Source organism: Rhodnius prolixus, unplaced genomic scaffold (assembly GCF_049639745.1).
Source record: "Rhodnius prolixus isolate KJV_2025 unplaced genomic scaffold, Rpr scaffold_5, whole genome shotgun sequence".
Classification (NCBI taxonomy): Eukaryota; Metazoa; Arthropoda; class Insecta; order Hemiptera; family Reduviidae; genus Rhodnius; species Rhodnius prolixus.
This window is the reverse complement of record NW_027411624.1, coordinates 24,923,531-24,945,661: the sequence shown is the minus strand read 5'-3', so window position 1 is coordinate 24,945,661 and position 22,131 is coordinate 24,923,531. Positions and strand designations below refer to the sequence as shown.

At 30.4% G+C, this 22,131-nt stretch overlaps 2 protein-coding genes and 1 long non-coding RNA gene across 11 annotated transcripts; 2 read left to right on the top strand and 1 right to left on the bottom strand.

The window, feature by feature from the left end:
- Positions 1 to 88: 88 nt before the first annotated feature.
- Positions 89 to 20,816, bottom strand: Naprt (nicotinate phosphoribosyltransferase). 8 transcript variants are annotated; one of them, XM_074137548.1, is made up of 15 exons: positions 20,677 to 20,816; positions 20,488 to 20,557; positions 20,019 to 20,158; positions 19,707 to 19,877; positions 19,497 to 19,623; positions 19,347 to 19,430; positions 14,306 to 14,433; positions 10,795 to 10,913; positions 8,131 to 8,324; positions 6,930 to 7,085; positions 6,683 to 6,807; positions 6,451 to 6,594; positions 6,182 to 6,318; positions 5,020 to 5,163; positions 89 to 3,005 (listed from the first exon to the last, which is right to left on the bottom strand). In XM_074137548.1, exons 2-15 carry the CDS (start codon positions 20,505 to 20,507, stop codon positions 2,928 to 2,930), a joined length of 1,767 nt encoding a protein of 588 aa, XP_073993649.1. In that variant the 5' UTR covers positions 20,508 to 20,557; positions 20,677 to 20,816; the 3' UTR covers positions 89 to 2,927. The 8 variants fall into 8 exon arrangements, with proteins under 8 accessions (XP_073993649.1, XP_073993653.1, XP_073993654.1 ...); XM_074137552.1 differs by lacking the exon at positions 20,677 to 20,816 and adding an exon at positions 4,109 to 4,164 and having other exon boundaries at positions 20,488 to 20,624; XM_074137553.1 differs by lacking the exon at positions 20,677 to 20,816 and adding an exon at positions 4,109 to 4,164 and having other exon boundaries at positions 5,029 to 5,163; positions 20,488 to 20,624.
- On the top strand, positions 16,824 to 20,235 carry LOC141458980 (uncharacterized). The gene is made up of 3 exons (XR_012461324.1): positions 16,824 to 17,563; positions 18,203 to 18,250; positions 19,966 to 20,235. It is a non-coding gene; the product is annotated as an uncharacterized lncRNA (long non-coding RNA).
- Positions 20,724 to 21,937, top strand: LOC141458962 (putative OPA3-like protein CG13603). 2 transcript variants are annotated; one of them, XM_074137605.1, is made up of 2 exons: positions 20,724 to 20,871; positions 21,336 to 21,937. In XM_074137605.1, exons 1-2 carry the CDS (start codon positions 20,724 to 20,726, stop codon positions 21,839 to 21,841), a joined length of 654 nt encoding a protein of 217 aa, XP_073993706.1. In that variant the 3' UTR covers positions 21,842 to 21,937. The 2 variants fall into 2 exon arrangements, with proteins under 2 accessions (XP_073993706.1, XP_073993707.1); XM_074137606.1 differs by lacking the exon at positions 20,724 to 20,871 and adding an exon at positions 21,002 to 21,267.
- The last annotated feature ends 194 nt before the right edge of the window (positions 21,938 to 22,131 follow it).

The window sequence follows — 22,131 nt, the reverse complement described above, 5'->3', positions numbered from 1 at the left end:
GTTCTTTGAGAGCCAAACAAAAAACCTTATTTACATTGTGTCTATTAACAACTAAAGAGAAAAAAGGTAATTAATAATAACAACTACAGAAAATTCAAAATAATTATTATTACCTCATAAAATAGCATTAAATACATATTTTGTGCGTTTGTGCTTACATCTAGTTTAAAATAGTAATATTTTTTTCTTCCATGGATAAAGATTTAAAAAAAATTGCCATAAAATATTAAGATACCTTTAAATAAATCTTCTCTTCAAAAATTAAATAAATTGGATTTCCTAATAACATTGAGTTAAAATTACTTCTGTATTGGACTTATTTTTTATTTTTTTTAATTGGAATTATTTAAAATTAAGGAATGTCCTCAAAAAAATATGAGCTTACAAGCTACAATTACATTTTTGGTAACTAAATCATAAATAAACATAGATTTATGGCACAAAATCAAAATTTATCACATAAAATATATGATGCCCAATTTTTTTTTGTTTACTCTATCTTTTCTAAAATTACAATATTTTTTTTAGCAAAGATTTCATAAATAATCTAAAAATTTAGCATTTCATTTTACAACTTTAAAAAGTAATTTAGTATTAGTTTTTTCTAAGGTTTAAAATTTATATATAAAACTATAAAAATAAAATGTAAGCTGCAAAATATACAATTATTATAATGTTTATTAACTTTTAATGATTTCTAAATTCAGTGTTGATATAAAAAGATATTTACTTTTTTTTACTTTAAGAGCAGGCACTGAATTAATAAGATCTAGTATATTTTGTATTAATAGTAATGTTCCTAACTATTTACAAACATTAAAAGGCTAAAATAATAAAAATAATTCACAATTTTTTCGACCTAATCTCACTCAAATAATATCAGTCGAAATAATAGCGAGTATCTAGTAAATTTGTCTTTATAATTTATTCCATTATTTGCATTTTTGTTCCGGCGATTATTGACTTCGGTCACTGCCGCCAATTAGTTTGCAACTAATTGAAAGAAAAAATGGCTGTCCCAAGTATAATTATTTTTATTCAATACGACTAATCAGGAAAAAAGTAATATTCATTATTGCTACATTATTAAATATTTTTAATAACATTAATGATACAATGGTAACAGCAATTTTGTTTTCGCAGGTACATAATAACTTTTTTTAACTTAATTATTTAATTGCTTCTACAATGTTCACAAAATTCAATTCTGCTTGCGAGAGTTCCTTGTGGACTTTCGATCACATGACATCAGTTATTAAAGATCCAACACATCATGTCTCCTCTCTCTTTCTCTTTTTGTAATCACAGTTTAAGGATAAATTTTATATGGGTGATTTAGAAAATCTGCAGGATGGAAATCATTTTTTTGTCTAATGAAATCTGGGAAACTTTATGGTAATTGGCAGGAAAAATTGGAAAAGGAACATAGAAGATGCATATAGCTGGCAAAAATGCTTACATCAAGATTTTGAGGCGAAGTGAGCAAAAATATTTTGCTCTTGGATACTTTATTTTTTAAATTCAAGGAAATGAGTGGAATTTTACACTAGGAACTTCTCTTCATAAAGACAGAATGAAGAAATAGACGGGCAGTTATATGTATATAGAAAGGAGTTATTGCATATGTGATGGGCCGACAGAGCATTATGTCTAGATAACCGGGCATCACTACAATAAAAAGAATTGTTTCACACCTTAACAAAAAGTTATAAACTCGCTAGAAGTTCAATAATCTGAAACAGTTTTATGACTGTGAGCGTTTTCTAGCAAGTGCAGGATTCTCAGAGTGGTTGATGTATGCTACACATTTATATATATTGCATATACATATATATATATATATATTTCAACATGATTGAGGGCACACCTGGAGTTCCCAAATCATCCAAACTCACATGTCTCTCTCTACAGATCTTGGCTTTAACAATTGATTTAAAGTCATTTATTTGCAGAAAAACATGTCTGAATAAAAAAATATTTTCTAATGAAGATTAAAAGTTAAGAACTGAGGCCTTTTTTGGCGTTCCAATCTAAACTCTTATAATAATACAGCTCTAGTATGCAATTGGGATATAATTATTTAAAGCAATTAAGGTTGGTGGATACCTTATTGTAAATACAAAACCAACCTAATATAATAGAAGCCGAACGTCCCAAACGTCGAAGCCAGTGTGCACTGTCTAAGGTCCTCCCTCCTTCCATTTAAGGTTGAGATTTGTGATTTTTCTTTTAACATGATAAAATAAACATGTCATGAAAATTATTTCTAATTTGATAAAACATCAACTCAACTGACTTTATAAGCACTGCTTCACACGTATGCACACAAAAATTAAATTACCTATTTTTGTACAATTTTTGTGACCTTTTTGAAAGTGCCTTGCAAAATACAGAACAAAAAATGTACCCATATCCTGTGTAACAATTTCCATTTTTTTTTAATATTTTTGTAATTACATCTAAATATAAATAAAGAACAAATAAAGATTATTTGAGGTCGAATAATAAATATATAATCAATTTGCACTAGTACTATTAGTCTATATATTGTCATTTTAAAAAATTTCATTACAAAACAAATCCAGCCCCCTTAACCAGATAATTGCATTTTGAATCCCCAACAACCATCACCATAAAAAGAAAAAAAATGTATTATTACATTCCAAAAGATTTTTTTGTCGAGGACAAGATTATTACCTAATTAATTAATTAAATAAAAATGGAATAGCAATGGGTTAAATGGATTATGTGTGCACAACTGAATAAATAAGGAATCCATTAGTTTGTTTTTTCTGTATGTTTTTTTTTAAATGTACACTTTCTTACTTTACCATATTATCTTTCGTTTTAGTAGTGGAGAAGGAAAATATAAGTGAACAACCATACAATTTAAATCAATTGCAGTCACTCGTTGTCTAGGCCGTTCTTCAGGATAGCTCACCAATTGGTGCATTTTCTAACCAAAGATCATGAATGAAATTGTATAAATCATCACTGACCGCTACCTAAAAATGCACATGATTTACATCAATATCTGCTTCTTTTTCCTGTAAATTGATTTATGTATTTATATACTTTGTTTCATAATTACTTCATATGATAGCTTAGTGACTGTATAAAACAAAGTTTAAATAATAAACTAGATTAATAATAAAATATAAGACTGCACACCTTCTACTTGTTGGAAGACAGCTACTCTGATTAATTAATGTCTTAAAATTGTATCTTCTACGAATTTTGGATCATTAAGAGATTTTGCATTGCAATTTCATCAAAAAAAAAAACATGAGTTGCATCAATGCAAAACACAAGGCCTCTCCTAATTCGCTGTTGTGTGGTTGGACTTTAGACATTCATTATGCCTGATCTACCTATTCTGCAGACTTAGCAACATCAGAATTTTTATCCAAGTTCCTTAATTCAAACCAAATTCAAAGAATTCTAAAATGAAAAATAGATACGGGAAAATGCAATAAGAAGACTTCGAGCCTTCACACAAAGTATATTAAAACTGTCCGGTAGGACAGTTGTATAAGGGTTGACCATCAAAAACTGCACGAAAAAGTGTAACGTTGAAAAACACCCAACTTTGACAATTTTTGTCTATTTTTCTATAAAAGATAAAATTCCCAAATTTTCTTTAAATCTTACTCCAAATTCTCCTTTATAACTATAATTTTTTTGCAACCACCCAGATCTAATAGGTTTCGAGAAAAAAGTTGCCGAAAATGAGCAAAAACGGCTTTTTCAAAAAATGTTCTTGTTCTTGTTCTTCTTCTTCTTGTTCTTGTTGTTACCTTTTTTGTAAACAACGTAGCGCCTAAACGCGTGAACCGATTTTCATGAATGAGGTGTCATTCGATTCGGAACTTTATGTAGATGTGCCTTTTGGGGGTCTCGGCCCTGTACATCGAATGGGAGAGGAGTTATTTTAAGAATAGCAACTATAGAAAGTTGTTAATGGTGTGTCGCCACAGAGAGGACGTAGCTTGAAACATTAGATAAAAACTACAATTTGATCTGATTTTGAAGAGATATCGAAATGTGATATGTACAGTGAAGAAGTATTTTGGGAGAACCAAAAATTACTTCTTGATAACTTACAAACCTTTCTAGAACACGTCTTAATAACACCCAATTTGGTAGTTGGACGTTAAGCAACGCCTGAAAAAATAGACGATTACTTTTTAGACTTCTTAGTTGAACTAATTGCAAAAAAAATAATCTTCATGTTTACAAATTAAAAAATTCCTCATTTTGAACCATTCACAGGTTAACTGAACTGTACTGGTATTTTATACTATTTTAACAAATAATTACCAGTAGGAACTTTTATCAATTATGTGAAAATTAATCAAAGCTCTGCGATAAATATCATTCAAGGTGAACTTTTGACGTAAGAAATTTGGGTTTTCATAGAAATCCACTGCACGGCTTCACTATCTAGCTAATGCAATTAAATGTGTACGTCTGAAGAAAATATGTTAACTGAAAAAATTTTTTTTTTTTTTTTCAAGATTTTATCTTTGGTGCCTAGATAATCATCAAAACTGTTTAATTATTGGTAAAACAAAAAAAATAAATACCTAATCATACTCTTATAAACCACAAATTTCACTTCCACTGATTTAAAGTGATTAACAGTTCTACCTTTAATTTCAAGTTTTTATTAAGGACTATTCAAAAAAAAAAAATGATTTAAAGATTTAATAGTATCATTCAAGAATTATATTATAACTACTTCACAAGAAACTATCCTTTTATATTTCAATTTTATTTAAGATTAATTAAGTAAAGCAAAAACTATTAAATATTAAAACAGTTAAAGCAAAAGCATTGCAATTTTTGGATATTCAAATAAACAAAACTGTTTAGCTGAAGGTGAAGCCATTTTGAGGTCTTTAAATTCTCTCGATAAAAGAAAAAAAATACATTAATTAATAAAAAATGGAACAAACTAGGAGAAAGCAAAAATAAGGCAAATTATTAGGAAAGAAAAGGTTAGGTAAGGACACTAACATCATTTACCTGTACCTTATAAGGCGTTGGATTTAGATTCCTCTTGTGGTCCTGTCTTAACGTCTGCAAGGAATTCTGGACTCTCTCCCGAACCTCATTAAGTGTTGGTAATGGTCTTATTACTTCGCCATTTGACCAATATATCTAGATAAAATAAAATAATTAGTTTATTTAATATGTCTGACTGACAATTAATAAAATTTCTGTAATGACAAAAAAAAAATCCATTACAAGGCAATTCAGTAGACTTAACGATAAAACACTAAACTAAAATAAAACTAACCATCTATCTATCTCTATCTCTATAGTATATATCTCTATTTAGTAATGGAGAGTATCTATCTCTATGATCTCTTACAACATTAATAATTACAAATTTTTTGAAAGTGAATTCTTAAATAAAAAAAAAAAGTCACCAAAAGATAACGCAACACTCTGAAAGAAGCTTGTAAACAAAACTCTAGGCGACAACCTAAATTACTACTACCAAGTTAGTGAGACACTCCTATACTCGTTTTATAGCTCAGTCATAAGGTGGATAGTGGAGGTATCTCAGGCAAAATGGTCTCTCAGTGTAGCCAATTTAACCGGATATATAAACTTGTTTTGAAATCAAGTTTTATATACTGTTTCAAGTCAAATTATCTGTGAATTAAACAATACAATCTAATCCCATCATCCAGGCTCTATTTAGTGAATATCAGGATCTTAAGCAAGGGCAGTTAAGGTTCGGATACCAATAGGTTTCCATGTCCATAAAGTAATACAATTATTTTAACATAAGAATTGTGCATTATTTTGAATTTTTTCTTTACATTTCACAGATTATAGAATACAGATTTTCCTCTGGGTTGGCATGCCTCCACATGAGACCGCTGGTCCGGGCACGAAACATAAATTCTGACGTATCAATCCTAACGCCACATTAGAGACTCACAGGAATGTAATCCCAACCTTTCCCTCCGAAGGTGAGTGGGTTAGCCAATATGCAGAACACTCACGAAGAAAGTACTTCTTTTTTTCTCTTTCTTTTTTTTTCTCTTTTCTTTTTCTCTAAGAAAAGTTTACTTTTAGCATGGCTAATATTATTTCTACATATTACTATTATTTATTTAGAGTTTTAAAACAAAATTATTTAATGAAAACAAAAAAATAAGGATACCTTATAAAGTTGTTCCACTCGAGTAGGTATCACGTACGCTCTTTTCGATTCTTGGAATGGATGTCTGCATAGAACTCGTGCGCCTACTTCTGGAGGATTTTCCACAGACCGTTGAAGTAAATCTATTAATGCATGTCCTGAAGTAAAAAAAAAAAAAAAAAGATACAGAACTAAGAAAGAATGCAAATAATATATTCTAATAATGTATATGTTTGAAAATTTCTATGAACGTGAAAATATCTATCAACTGATAACTATGACGCACATACCATCAGCCCCATATAATCTGTATGCGTCCTTTCGTCCTGGCATTGTAACTTTTGCAACATCTTGGCTCAACTTGATGCGTGGTATACCATTTATTTCTACAAGTTTATAAACACATCCCAAAGCTGGCTGTCTCTGACAAGTAACTGAAATATAATTTGAGAAAACGTTCTATATTAAAAACACCTACAAACTGTTTGTTATTACTTAATTTTCTTAAAAAATGAAAATAACCTAAATGTGTTCCAATTGCAAAACAATCTATTTTGTGATTTTGATCATTGAGACTTAATATTGTTTCCTCGTTAATATCATTAGATGCCATTATTTGAAGTGCAGCAAACCATGGCAGGTTATACCTGAAATATTGCCACAAACAAACAAAAATCATACGAGGAAATTAGGGAGTAACTAAACAGAATTATTAAAAACTATCTTGCTGAATAATTTAATAATTTAAATGCTTGTTAAAAGAACTTACTTTTTAGATATTTTAATGAATACATCTCTAGCTTTATTGGACAGATAAGCAAGGTCACCACTATCGATTCTAATGCCGATTGCTCTATAACCAAGATCGTTAAGAGCCATAGCAACGGCACAAAAATTCAGTAGTCCACTCCTGCAACAGATCACACTAAGCCTCAAATCACATCAGCTTCTCAATAGTTATTCCATTGCATTAAACAAAAAAGGCGGTGCATCGTCTCAGTAGACTTATAGACCTATAATTATGGTATTTGTGCTGACCCCTAAAAAGATATCTTTCCTTATAAAACTACTATCTTTTATGCCTACAACTGTAGAAAACCTTTACTTAGTTGGGAATCTGTCACTAGAATTAAATATCGAAAAACAAATAATAATGACAGAAAAAAAATAAATAAATAAATAACTGGGAGTCGTGAGAGATATTTTCCGGGATCAACTATTATATAGTTTATTCATCGACCGATTTAGGGCATTCCTTTTTCCTTTATAAATTTGTGAAGCTTGGGATTTATGTAAGGCAAAAACTGATAGAATGGATAACCTGTGCAAGTTTGAAACATCTTCTGAATGTTATTGGGAAATCTGTAACTCTTTCTTGAGTAATAAAACAGCAAAAACAATGTCGTGCGTTCTAATTAAGTCACAACTACATCTATTACAGAGAAACCATCCAAAAAATGTTTAAGAACCCCTTCTAATTTGAGATTTAGAAATACCCTTCTAACTCACTTCTAACGCAATTAAAAATGTATGGATTTCAAACATTTCTTAATGCATTATTTATTTATTGTTGATGCGACCTCATTTGACACTAAATTTAATTAATAATTAATAATATTATCCTTTCTTAATTGCTGTTATCTCGATATATTTATCTGATTGATGTTCCAATACTTATCAAACTATTGAAACATAAGCTAAATAATTTAAGTTTTAACAGCTACAAATTTCAAAAGTATTTGCGGGGAAGGAGTGTTTTGGGAAACCTATGGCTAAGTGTACGATATAATGTGTAGAATAGTAAAGAATTGAATACAGTCCTTTAAATTTCCTACAGTGACCTATTTTTTTCCTATTGTCCAATTTTGCATTAAATAATAGAATCCGCCATTACAAATTTTACCTGTTAAGATCTGGTACGGATAGAAATTCCCCTTTTTATTTCTTAAACTGCAAAAAAGTTCTATTACCTTTTAACATCATAAGTATCTACGAGGGCAATGAATCCATCCGGGAAAGCAATGGCAAATGATATGAGAGCAGTCAATTCACCATCAGATGCCTCATCAGGCATAATGTCCAGTAAAGTAGAAAGTGGACCTCTCCAATCAAGAGATAGGGCTAGTAAGTCTCGTTCCATACCATTCTTACGATCAACTAGCATCTTGAAAATAACATATATACATAAGCGATGTACAAGATTTTAGCACACAAGAATTCATGCAAACACATAACATTTTCAAGTTAGCAAAGTTACAACAAGAAAAGAGTTCAAGATTGACTGGTTACATAATCAATCACTGCAGTAGTTATTCGAAGATATTTTTATTATAGATCCAAAGAGATTCGCAATAGATGAAAAGTTCCTAAGAAAAAAAATAGTGCTAGAGAGATTAATATATTATTATTTATTATTTTCAGTGGCACGTATGGTTTTCTGTCAAACTCTTCGAACCAAAGATCCAAACTAGAACTATGGCTATCTAGCCAATCCACTTATCTAGAATACTATTCAATGAATAAAAAAAATGATTAGGGTTCTAGTTTTAGGAAAATAGCATTAATGTGAAGAATATGAAAATAATCAACTATAGAAGTGCAAAAGAATAGAAAAATGTATGCAGATATAAATATTAAAATGAATTAAAAAATACAAAAACTAAATTAAATATAAATAATAGATATCAATAAAAACAATTAAAAAAAATAGATTCTGATATGAGATTTGTATTTTTATAATCTCCCAGATATTCCAATTTATCATTTTTATTTCCATGCAATGTGTAATAACTATGATGCAATATAGCACAATCTAAAGAAATAAATCAAACTGAGCCCACAATATAACGCAACAAAGCGCAATCAACAAATAATTTAAAATAACAATCTACATAACAATATTTGCAACAATGAAATGTTAGTTACATGAAAAAAAAAAAAAAAAAAAAAACAAGTTCAAGTTTCAAGCCAAACTTTTATTCTAGACTACATTTATCAACATGATGTGAGATTTACGTTAGCTACTTTTGTATAGTCGAGAAATATGGTATTTTAAAATTATATGACTACAAATCAGGGTAGAAATATGGTTGGAAATAATGTTCTGTTGATTTTACAAGATCCTTCTTTTCTAGATGATAACATAACCATTATTTCTTGCTTAACATTGCTTTAGGGTGGGTTTAGCCCAGAAAGAGGTCACTCTCTTCGAAGGGCGTGGGTTAGTCAAAGACGTCGAAGAGTTGCCCTATCACAAGGGGACTTGCCTTGTTTCTTTAAATCTTTAAATGTTGTAGCAGGAAATTTTATCGTATTCATTTATACATTTTCTTGACAAGCTGGCTTGAGGATCTTCAAACAAAACTTTGTGTAAAGTTTAGTACGATGCATGTCTATCGGAATGTCAACAATTTTATAGACCTCAGCCATCTTCAATTTTGTAGAAGAAATTTCCAAGAGCCCACTTTAATGCCTGTAGAATTTAACAAATGCTCAAGATATACTTGACCATGGCAAAGGCATTACTCGCAATCCTTATGATTGCAATAAAGATTACATTCTCTTTACCCTTAAAAAAGTTGTTTAGATCCTTTATTGATTTTGAAAGCTGTCTGCCAAATATTGTTATGGAAAGGTTCTTTGGATTAATGACAACAAAATAAATAAATAAATTATTATTATTATTATAGATAAGATGCTTATCGTAACAATCATATACATACGAGACAAGTAAAACAAGGGTTTTTGAAGTAGATTACAATTTTTGCAGCGTGAATTAAGTCGCTATTTAACCCAAAATTCTTTTATGGAAATTCGCTCAAACGAACAGTTGTTAACTGTCACATCAACTTTCATATACATGGCAGTCCGAGTCGAAGGTATTCCGCTAGTTAAAGGAACGAAGATAGTTTCACCTATCCACTTAAAGTTTACCTTGAAAGCTGCAGTTTACAGGTATAGCCTAGTAACGCTTCTTCCATACTCCTTGGCACAATATGTCTCGATAATTGTCAAATCAAATCAATTCTTAAATCCGCTCTTTTCATGTCTTCTATAAGACATGAAACTTCGCACTTTTGGAATGTTTTGCCCACAATATTTTATAAGCTATTTAATTGTATTTGGCCCAATTTAATCTTACTGATGGGTGAACGTCTAGAAACAAGTTGGCGTTTAGATTTGGTTGAATTTTTTTTTTTTTTTTTAGACTGCGATCGTCTCTGAAGCCAGAGCTAACAATTTAGGAGCAAAGGAGTATGGAAGGAACTCTTTCTAAAGTTCAGAAGACCAAAAATCACTCATTCTTTAAGATTTACGGGAAAAGTAACAATGCCAACACTTAGAAACAGTTCAGTTTTCTGGTTCGTGGGATGTTTAACCGACTTAAATACCTTTTAAGCAAACATTCCTTACTCAAAAACCCGTCTTATCCAACTTTTACTGACTTACTGTCGTCTATCCAAGAAGAAATTGAAATCCTGATATCTTCAGGATATGTACCATTTCTATGTTACAGCGGAGATTGGAGAAGCTGGGCTTACCCATGAAGCTATGTGATTAATAAATCAAAAGTTGCAATTAAGAAATAAATATAAAATTGAGATAGAAACCACATTAATTACTCATCAACCAACCTTAGTCTGTAAATCACTGAAACTGCTAAATGACGTAATATATGCGTGTGCATGTGTGCCCTTGACGGGAATGTTGAACATTTTACCGGCCAATACATTACTAGTACCATCAAATCCTCCTAAAACAAAAATTAATGAAATGTAAACAAATATTCAATTATAATATAAAGACACCGGCAATTATCAAAAGAAGACTGTAATTAATCTAATCTTCAAAAGAATACTTCATACAATACACAAAAAGAATTCTTTTTCTGTGTTGAAAAAGTGTTTTTTCAGCGATTTCAAAGGAATCAGATCATAAATTTATATCAAGAATCATGCATACTTATTACTGGCAGAACTGTTTATTGTGATCGGGATTTAGTAATATTCATATTATGAAAATTGAGTATGATTTTATTATATTCAAATTAATTGTTAAAATTCACCACTAACCCTCCTCTCTTGTATACAATAACTGTTACTCAAGGTCACTGTCAAAAGGCTAATAGCCACTTTACACCCCCTGCTCAAATGTCATTTGTTAAGTGATATACTTAAAGATAAGCTAGGTAAAATTTAATTTTGGCAAATTTCATTCTCTTCGATCTAATTTTAACTTATCCCGATCTAATAGATCATCTTGCAACACTAATCAAATTCTAGAATCACCAGGAAAGGGTATGATTTGATGGACAAATAATTTTATAAGCTCCTATATTTTACGGAGGGATAAAGCTCCAATGGTAATGCATTGTAGACAGGACACAGTGGTTTCGGGTTCGAATTCAGCTGATCGTCCTTAATTTTTTTTACTTCTTAGGAGCCTCTTTCAATCTCAATGTACAAAAAAAACAAAAAAAAAACTGCAGCCTGTCACAACAAGAGACCCACTAGACTGGAGGCCGAGTGTGCCGTCAGATATTGTAGCGCCTCAATTTTAACACGAACTAAATCGTACTCTGCACAAGATCCTGCATACTTATACTGTTACAATTAACAGCTTGCCTAAACTTTTTTATTATTAATTCGTTCTTTACGTGTTATTCGGAGTTTACCTAATTGTGTTAAAATTTCATTTTACCGAGACGAGAATTTTATCTTCACGAGAATAATTGGTTTTTCTTTAACTTTTTGAATTCCTGAGTATACTGAATTGAATATTTTCTATTATACAATGAAATTTTTAACCAAGTATTCATTTAACCTTCATATCAACATCCGTCAGTTACTGAGGAAGGATACTAAAGAAAATTCGAATCGTGGTATTAATAATTTCATATTTATTAGAAACTTGTTTTCCTTTTTTGCTCACACCAATCATTAGAACTTCATCATGTATTAATAAAATCCAATAAAATTATTCCTCCATTTAATATTTTTCGATAGTGTATTCTTGTTAATAATTATTTTCTGTATAAAAATTCTCATGCAATTTTTTTTTTAAATCACAGAAAAGATATGCTATTTCAATTTATATATATTTTTTTATCAGTATCAATAGATGAGCATCTCAATCACCATTCAGTTATGTAACTTTAATGAACTATTTATCTAAGATTCCTTCATTCATGTACGCGATTTATATCAGTTTAAAAAGACGCTTATCTTTTGTTTTCTGGGAATTTTTCAAACGGCCTCCGTTATTGCCGAAGATGATGATAATGAAGTGATGATAAAAAAAAAAAAAAAAAAAAAACAATCACCATTAATTGACTTAAATTTCCCAATCCCATGAGTTTAAAAATCTATTAGATGAGTGTCCAAAAATCTGAAAATGCCAAGCACTTCTAAATGAGCGCATGTCTTACCCTGGTGTCCTAAAAATATCATTTGAGCTGTAGCAGTTCAAATATACTTTTATTTTATTTAAAGGCGTTTAATGAAATAAATAACTCATCTTTGTTATTATAAGTTTAAAACGTATGAAGAAACCCTGCTTATAATATGCTTCAGTTTAAAAACAAACTTATTTTTTAATCACTGTTTATACCATTCGTTGATTTTTATTCGTTGTAGCATATTTATTCTATTCTTCTAAAGTTTTAGAATTATTTTATTTTTTTACAATTTTTGTATAATAAAGGGAACGTATTTTTGCTTTATTAGAGAAACCTGAGAAATATGGGGATCATCTGCTAAAATTGCAATGACCGCGATTTTAAAAGGAGCACTGACACTGATTATCCTATCAATAAATCAGATTTCACCTTGAAATAAATTTTGTTACGTCATATTATGTTACTTCAAGAGTGCTAGCAATTATTTATTTGATAATTTTATGAATGTAATTTTAGTTATTTAATAATTTGAACAAAAAAATAAGTTCAAAAACCCATGCGTAGTCGCAAAGTCCAATATATTATAAGTACAATTTAATCACTTACTAAATATTTCTGTGCTGAAAATAAACTCTACAAGCAGTAAACTTTTCTAAGCAACAACTTTCTTTTCTTCATCTTCAAGTTCAGAATCGTAAAAAAACATTAAGAACCATTGCTATTAAACTGTTACGAAATGTCAAGGACCTTCGGGTACAAACCCACAATCCTAGATAATATTTTTAAGTAAATTTCGTAATCTGCTCATTTAATTTTTTTATTAAATAGGACATAGTATTACAGGAAATAATTATTTATAATATAGTCCTAGATTAACCAAGCAATTTCCAACAGGAAATGGGAATCAAGGTTTCTGCTCATTTCTCAGGAAAACTAAATTGCATCGAATGATAGCAATAGCTTGAAATTATAAAAATTCAAAAACATGAAAATGGCTTCAAAACTATTTTTACCTCCCAACAACGCTCTGTAATAATGACTATAAAACGTATTTCATAATTTCAATTATTTTGTATTTGTAGTGATAACAAAAAATATTATGTTCTATCTCAGAATTTGTGATTAAAAAATTTGAAAGTGTAATGGTTCAATTTTTAGTAAAAATGCTGTTATTTCTTGTATTTAAAATCAGGAGTGAGATAACAAGAAGAGCGTGAAAAAAAAAGAAGGTTGTAACAAGGTACCGGGTACCCATGGGTACCAACTAATATGATCAATACTGCCTATATATTTATATATATATAAACATATAAAGATCCAAGGGTATTTCCCTAACCTTGGATAATCGGAGAGAATTAAGGGAGAAGAGAAATAATGGGTGGGTAAGAAACAACCAATAAGGATATCCAAAGCCACCTGTTTACACTCGTAGAATCTCATGTCTATGTTACACTATTTACGATCGAAGGCGCGGACAGCAGCACCTCTGGGAGGTTAGCACTGCCTGTCACATCATTAGTCAAACACTTCTTTCTCCAACACTGCAATGCGTCCTTCCCACTACATATAGGCACCACAAATTATCCATCACAAACTTTCAACCAATAACTAAAAAACGACTAAACTAGAGAAACTTATATACTTAAATAGAAATATTTGCGAGAGAAATATATACATACATTTATGACCTAGAAATTTATTTTTATATAAAAATACTTTATTAACAGAGGCTGTTTTTTTTTTCTCACCTATGTAAGAGTATTTGGAAGCCGAAAGTCCTCCATCAGGTCCTTGAGCTCTTCTCAATCCAAATTCTAATAATTTTACATTTTTACCAGCAGCCAACCTATATCTTGCAGCATTTGTAGCCATTAAACTGTAAAAATGTTTTTGCCTTTAAAACAAGTTTTTTTTGTTTTTCTTTTAAATCAATTATTTATACTGAAAGATTGAGTAGATGGCTTTGTCTGTTTTCTTGAGAAAATCGCTGACAAATTTTTGTCAAATTATAATGTATAATATAATTATTGTATAATATAATGTAATGTATAAATTCTAATAAAATAAAAATCTGGTGTGACGAATTTCACTTATCTACAGCTATCAAGTTTTCTTTTTAAACTTAATAAAGTTACGTGGGTCGTTTGAAAAGTCCGTGCAAAAATAAAAACTACTTAATTTTTTGGGGTAAACCTTTTTTATTTTTCAACATAGTCTTCTTTTAGGCTTATACACTTCGTCCAACGCTGCTCTAGTTTGTTGATCCCTTCCGAATAATAGGATTTGTCCAAGTCTGAAAAATAGCCATTCGTTTCTGCAATCACCTCCTCGTTTGAATAAAATCTTTTTCCCGCCAGCCATTTCTTCATATTGGGGAACAAATAGTAGTCCGAGGGAGTCAAGTCTGGTGAATAGGGGGGATGTGAAACGAGTTGGAACCCTATTTCCATTAATTTTGCGACCACAACTGCTGAGGTGTGAGGCGTTGTCGTGATGGAAAAGGACTTTTTTGTGGGCCAATCGTAGGCGTTTTTCTTGCAGCTCGGTTTTCAAACGGTCCAATAACGATGAATAATATGCACCTGTAATAGTTTTACCCTTTTCCAGATAGTCGATGAGGATTATTCCTTGCGAATCCCAAAAGACAGTCGCCATAATATTTCCGGCCGAAGGAACGGTCTTCGCCTTTTTTGGCGCAGATTCCCCCTTGGTAACCCATTGTTTAGATTGTTCTTTGGTCTCAGGAGTGTAGTGATGTATCCATGTTTCATCCACAGTGACGAAACGACGCTTAAAGTCCTGCGGATTCTTCTGGAACAGCTGCAAACCGTCCTAGCAACACTTCACACGATTTCGTTTTTGGCCAGGCGTGAGCAATCGCGGCACCCATCTTGCGGATAGCTTTGTCATGTCCAAATGTTGATGCAAAATATTATGTACCCGTTCATTCCAGATGCCCACAGCACTAGCAATCTCACGCACCTTCACTCTTCTGTCATCCATCACCATATCATGGATTTTATCAATGATTTCTGGAGTAGTAACCTCAACAGGGCGTCCAGAACGTTCAGCGTAACTTGTGCCCATATGGCCACTCCAAAAATTTTGAAACCACTTATAAACTGTTCTAATCGAAGGTGCAGAGTCACCATAATGTTTATCAAGCTTCTCTTTAGTCTCCTGAGGCGTTTTGCCTTTCATAAAGTAGTGTTTAATCAACACACGAAATTCTTTTTCGTCCATTTTTTGAAAATCACTCGACTTCCTCGATTCAAACGAATGCCAAACACAAAGAAATAGACCGATCTGGCTGAAACTTGGTGTGTGTTCTTCCAAGAGATGCTACTAACTAAACATAACCTCGATACGCGCCAGTAGTGCTATCTCTCTGACTTTGCACGGACTTTTCAAACGACCCTCGTACTTAAAGAGAAGGAATTACACTTCGAATGAAAGAAATTATGTACTTTAAACTCAGAATTTAGTAACAAGTTAAATTCTCGCTACTATTAAAAAGTGGTAATACCGCTTAATTACCATATAATTGGGCACATTGTTTACAACCTTCTCCTTACCGCAGAACTGCCATAAAATGAATTTTCATTAAAGTACACTTTTTAAAGGAAAGTTTTTTTCTTTTATCTAAGTAGTTAATACACTATAATGATGTAAAATAGTATAATTATAATTAAGTATAATTTTAGGAAAAAATTGCGGAAAATTGAAGAAAAGTTTCCTGTTTAGGAAATTTGTCAAAATTTAGCAACTAGTTTAAAATGCTTGTTAATATTAAAAAAGCAGATTGCATCATACTAAAAATAAATCGGGAGGGGGTAGCTAACTATCTAAATCTACAAATAAGATACTCTTAATTAAGCTCCGGGCGCTAATGACCTCAGCTGTTGATGCGCCAAAAAAAAAAAAAAAAAAAAAAAAAAAAAAAAAAAAAAAAAAAAAAAAAAAAAAAAAAGATACTCTTAACAAAATATTACTAAAATAGTTGTATTCACATAAAGTGATGAGTGTAACTAGTTAAAAGGAAAATTATGGAGCTGTTTTCAAAAAATCTAAAGAAGAAGTAGAAGACAAAAAAAATAAAAAAAAAGATGAAATGTTTTTTCCGTTAAGGGATTTTGAATGCTAATTTTCTATCGATTCCCATGTTAGTACCTTAACGAAATATAAAGTTAGAAACTGCGATTATTTGTGACAGAAAAACACACGCTATATCATACATTTTATAAAAACCAATTTTTGGTTTTATGAAACGGAAAAAAAATAAAAAATTAGACATGACCAAAAATCTCCCTCTTGTTAGGTTTAAAATAATGTAAACAATAATTTATATCTAAAATAAGAAAAAAAAAATTACAAAAATTAAAAATAATCAAAACATATTTTAAATAATTGTGAAAATATCCAAAACATATTCGTAACGTTCCCACAATTCTAATTTAGATTGGTTTTTTATTGGTTTCAATTATGTACTCAAGGACATAATAAGCAGTACTGAAACAAAAATAAAATCTGATAGGGCATTTTTTTTTCATATAACCGGATAATTGGGGTGTAAATTGCAATTTTTTTTAAATATATATATTAAATACTATTTATTGGGCACTGGAAAAGGATAAAAATGGTCACATTTTTTTGAAATTGGGTTTTATCGAAATATAAGAGAAAGCAATATTTTAAGATAAATTTTTTTACAAAAAAGTATAATTTTCTAAAAAAAAAAAAAAAAAAAAAAATATCTTGATACCCACATTTGAAATTACAAGTAAATATTGATTACATTATGCTAAAGAAATTGGTCCAGACAGTCCAGTATTCTCTCGCTATAAACAACACTGTCTATCACCGGACAGTGAGCTATAAGAAGCGTAGGAAAATCTAAAAGCAGCTGCTGGATTCGTTAAGAAGAAAAAAAAAAGAAAAAAAAATTGAATTTTGAATATTTTCGTTTCTCCTTTTCAAGCCTACACTTTACTGAAATTTTTTCAAAGGTTAATCTTTTATTTAAATTTATTCCTAAATTATCTTTTATTTAAATTTATTCCTAAATTTTTCATAACATTTCATGTTAGTTAGTGGTGTCACTGAGATGCCGTCGCAATTCAGCAACAATGGATTAACAGATTTTCACTCAAAGAACTTAATATTTATAAGCTCATAATTTCTTACCAATTTTTTAGTCACTCTAAACAGATTTGTTTTTAAGGAAACCCGCGCAGATATTATATTCCTACAGTTGAATAAGTTTTTAATTTATTGTCTATTTTCTGTAAGAGATTTCCCGTCTATTCTATGCTCAATTACATTTGTGCCTAATTTCCCAAGAAAATTACTATTTTAATGGCAATTAACAAAAAAATAAAAAGATCTAGAGGGTTTACTCATATGACGTTCTCTTCTTTATAATTTTTTTTTTTTTTTTTGAACTTAAACTGTTTCAATAGTTTTAATAAAAAAAATATAACATTTCTACAAGTATTAAGTACTCAAAGTTAAAGATAATAACTGTAAAATTTTCCGAATAAATCGCTTAAAACGGTAAACATCTTCAGTAAGATAACCCTTCTGGCAGGCTGATCTTAAAATTTGAAATTCAACTTAGATATGTAACTTTTACAAATATTTTCTAGGCGATGAAGCCGTACTTTTTGCATAAATGGCATGCATAAATTTTAAAGGTAATTTTTTAGACTTAATCTAATGTTTCAAATTTACTCATATATTATATCCAGAATTTATATAAAATCAATTAATTTACAAAAATGGCTCTTCCGGTTGGCTGATTTTATGAAATTCAAAACTTTGGTTACAAATTAAATCCAGATAATCTTTAAGAGATTAAAAACCCATACATTACACTGAAATAACAGTGAAAGCTCAACTCCTCCTCCCACTCCGTTCATAGGTACCCCTTATTAGAAACTTTCCAAAAAAAATGCTACACACTACCAAGTTTTAAAAAAAAAATCGTAGAAGCCATCTTTGAGAAAATAAGAAACAACTTAAAAGTCAATTCAGTAAAATGGCACGTCCGGTAAGCAGATTTTGTCCTAAAGCTAATTGTAGTCACACACATTCGGAACCATTGGTAAAAACTACTTTTTTTTTTTAATTCATTGGAGCTTAAAACATATTACCGTTGAAAATCTGATTTCGAAAATTTTGAATACCAAACTAAAACGACAATGAACAAACACAAAACCATTCAGATATATATAGAATTACATTCTGTGCTTTAAAAAAAAACTTATAACGACTGATCATGTAAAAAAAGTAAATATCAAAATAAGGGTGGTTTCAGAACTTTTACTGTTTAATAAAAAAAAACTCTTTTTATATAAAATGCTTTTAAACTAACATTCCGAATTTTTAATTACTTTGATTTTAGAAATTATTATAATTAGGTACTTATATCAATAATAAATCAAAGCATTTAAGAACATAAACTCGTTTAAAAAACGCTATTTTTTAAATTTGATGCGTTTTTTTATTTGTCTTCTAGAGCATGAAATTTCTAATTTATTTATAGAGATAAAAAAATGACTTCTTTATGACGATAATAATATTATTAAAGAATAAAGATTTAAGTATTCAATGAAAAGCATTATCACCAAAGTATATATGTTAAGTAAGCAAACAAACAAACAAAAATTACTAAGATCTCTAAATACAATATTTCATGAATGTAAACAACAGTTGTAGAGCAGTCATAATAATCTAAAACTTGTTTAATAAAGAAACTTATGTTTAAAAATAAAAATATAGATAAAATACCTTGCATAATTTACTAGTGTTAGTAAAGTAGTTTCAAGAAGTTGCACCACAATTAAAGGACCTTCCACTCGCATTAAGGGAACCCTAAAATATAATTGTACTTATTAATATTTTCCTTTTAATCTAAAAATCTATCAGAAAAAGGTTTACCGAGGAAATGTCACTGAACCCTCTTCAATTGCATAAACTGTAACACACTTAGCGTTCAGCTCTTTCAGAAATATATAGAATTCTTCTTCAATAGATGGAGGTAGAGTGCATTTAAGATAACTAATATCTGCAATCGAAAAAACAAGAATTTCAGCAATAATTACTTAATTTGGTTACAAGTAAGAAAAAAGAAAAAATTAAGTATCATACCACTGTTGGAATAATGAAAATTTTGTAAGAACTTAAGGCACTCTTCCAGACCAGCAAATATGGTAAATTCTCCTTGAAATGGATTCTGACGAAAGAATAAATCAAAAACTGCAACATCCTTAACTCTTCCTGATTTCCAGTAGGCGTAAGCCATGGTAATTTGGTATAAGTCTGCAATATTTAGACATACTAAAGTTAAAAACATAAGGATATAGTTTTTTATTAAAGTATTTATAACTATTCCCGTGTTCAATTTAAGTTACCAAGAACCTGAAATACTAATTAAAATAACAACGATAAAAAGAAACAAACCTGTAAGTAATGGTTGTACAATTCCATTTTGGTTGCACTGTTGTCTAATAAAAGTATTAGAAGGCGAATCATCACAGGAACTGGTCGTTAATTCGTTGCTAGACACGTCCATCCTCGGGATAATAAGATTTAAAATATACCTGAATAAAATGAATTACCACAATTCCGTTGTCATTTGTAACTAAATCACTCATAAATATAGAAAAAATAAAATAAAGGGAGAAAAAGCAGAAACGAACCGTTCCTTGTGAACTTGAATAACGTTCGTACTTGTGCTTACACTTACCAAACAGTACCTGTGGTTGCTACCTTCTAGTTAACCAGTAAATAGCTAAGGTAAGAAGTTAACCTCTTTAAATAAACCTGCGCATGGCCGGGAGGTGACTCTCATACGTCACGTTCCATTCGAAGGAGATTAGATAAGGGATAGAATAGTAGCCTTGTAACTAACTGATCGGTAATATCTTACCTTCCAAATGTATTCCACATCAATAGAGATGTAGATTTCTTTATTACGACGCAACACTGACATTTGAACCCTATGAAGCATCAAGAATTTTTTATTAAATAAACATTTTAAAAGTCACATATTCCTATCACATGGAAAAAGTAATCTCTAAATAAATTTCTTCTTAAGAAAACCAATGATACTACATACACTTAATTATTCTACCAACAAAAAAACGGAACTTAAATTTTTAAACCATGCCACTTCCCCATATAGCTTTTCCTATGGCTAAATTAGCAGGGTTGTTCTTTCGACATGTATCCAAACCAATTGCAAAACAAATAATTGAACAAGCGAAACGACACCCAATTTTTAGAAATTACTGTATTATTCCATCGGCTCAATGTAAGTAATAAACACATTGTTTTCACTTGACCTACACATAAATTTTCTATTTTAAATTCAACTGGAATGTAAAATAATTCTTGCACTACAAGAAATAAATACGAACAGTTGCCAACTGCAGCGCTAAACATGAAACCTTCTATTTGTTTGTCGCTTGAGTAAGGTTATCAGTTCAGCTCGGTTTCTGATCGAAGTTCTAGAGTAACTAGGAAAACTAATATGTAGTTCAAAATACACTCACACAAAAATTCAAAATGGTAGTGGCAGCATTTCCTGCCGCTAAATTGGGAACTCTTCTTATAAGACAAGTGAGCAAACCCATTGCAAATTATGCAAAAGAACGAGCTAAGAAACATCCTTTTTTTAGAAAGTACATTTGTATGCCTCCTGCACAATGTAAGTTTTTGCCAGTAATTTGCAAGAAACAAATTGTTCACTCTTTTTAATCGGCGTTCTCTTTCCAGTTTATAATTGGTGTGAAGTAAAAATGAAAATGTGGATCTTCAACCTAGGCAAACCAACCGAAATTCCAAGTTTAAATGAGACAATGGCTATAGAATTAGGAGCTAATCTTTTAGGAGAATCCATTATCTTCGCAATAGCGGCCGCAATCTTATATTTGGAATATGCAAGACAGGTACGTAAAGAAACAGCGAAAGAGGAAGCGAGGAAAGCTGAAATAAGTACTCTCAGCTATACCATTCAAGAACTTTATTTCCAAGCAGAACGTCAAGACACACAACTCCGAGAACTTATGAGGAGAGTTGCTGATTTACAGACGAAAATTGATGGGTTACATAGGCCATTCGGTCCTCATATACCAAGTAACTCAGGTGACAGTTCAAGTAGTAAAGATCCACTGCTTGAACCCAGTTTGCAGATGACTAGGTACAATGGTGGAATTGTATTTAGTGCACTAGATTATGTAACTTATCAAATACCTAATGGATTTCAAGAGAGAAGACACTAATTGAAAAATAAATTTGTTTTAATTCTAAGCTTGTGCTTTTTATGTACAGTTGTGTTATTAATTTTGTTAATAAATATTTTACTTCGTTCAAGAGAATACATTATCTCTCCCACTTATCCAAATAATAAAAAATGTTTTGTAGAATTCATCCTCAAAAATCAAGCTATATAGAAAGGTTTCAATTAGAAAACACAATGTTGATATAGCGAGCAAAACTTTAGTATGCTGGTATTCAAGTTTGAAGGAGCCACTTTTGACTTATTTTCCGTTTTAAATATTAATACTTTTTT

Excerpts from the sequence above, each read along its gene's own strand:
- Naprt (XM_074137548.1), bottom strand. The coding sequence starts at position 20,507 with ATGTGGAATACATTTGGAAG. Across the intron at positions 19,878-20,018 it reads TGTACAACCATTACTTACAG|ACTTATACCAAATTACCATG; the intron begins GTTTGTTTCTTT and ends TAAATATTGCAG. Across the intron at positions 19,431-19,496 it reads GGTTCAGTGACATTTCCTCG|GGTTCCCTTAATGCGAGTGG; the intron begins GTAAACCTTTTT and ends ATTATATTTTAG.
- LOC141458962 (XM_074137605.1), top strand. The coding sequence starts at position 20,724 with ATGCCACTTCCCCATATAGCTTTTCCTATGGCTAAATTAGCAGGGTTG. Across the intron at positions 20,872-21,335 it reads TATTATTCCATCGGCTCAAT|TTTATAATTGGTGTGAAGTA; the intron begins GTAAGTAATAAA and ends TTCTCTTTCCAG.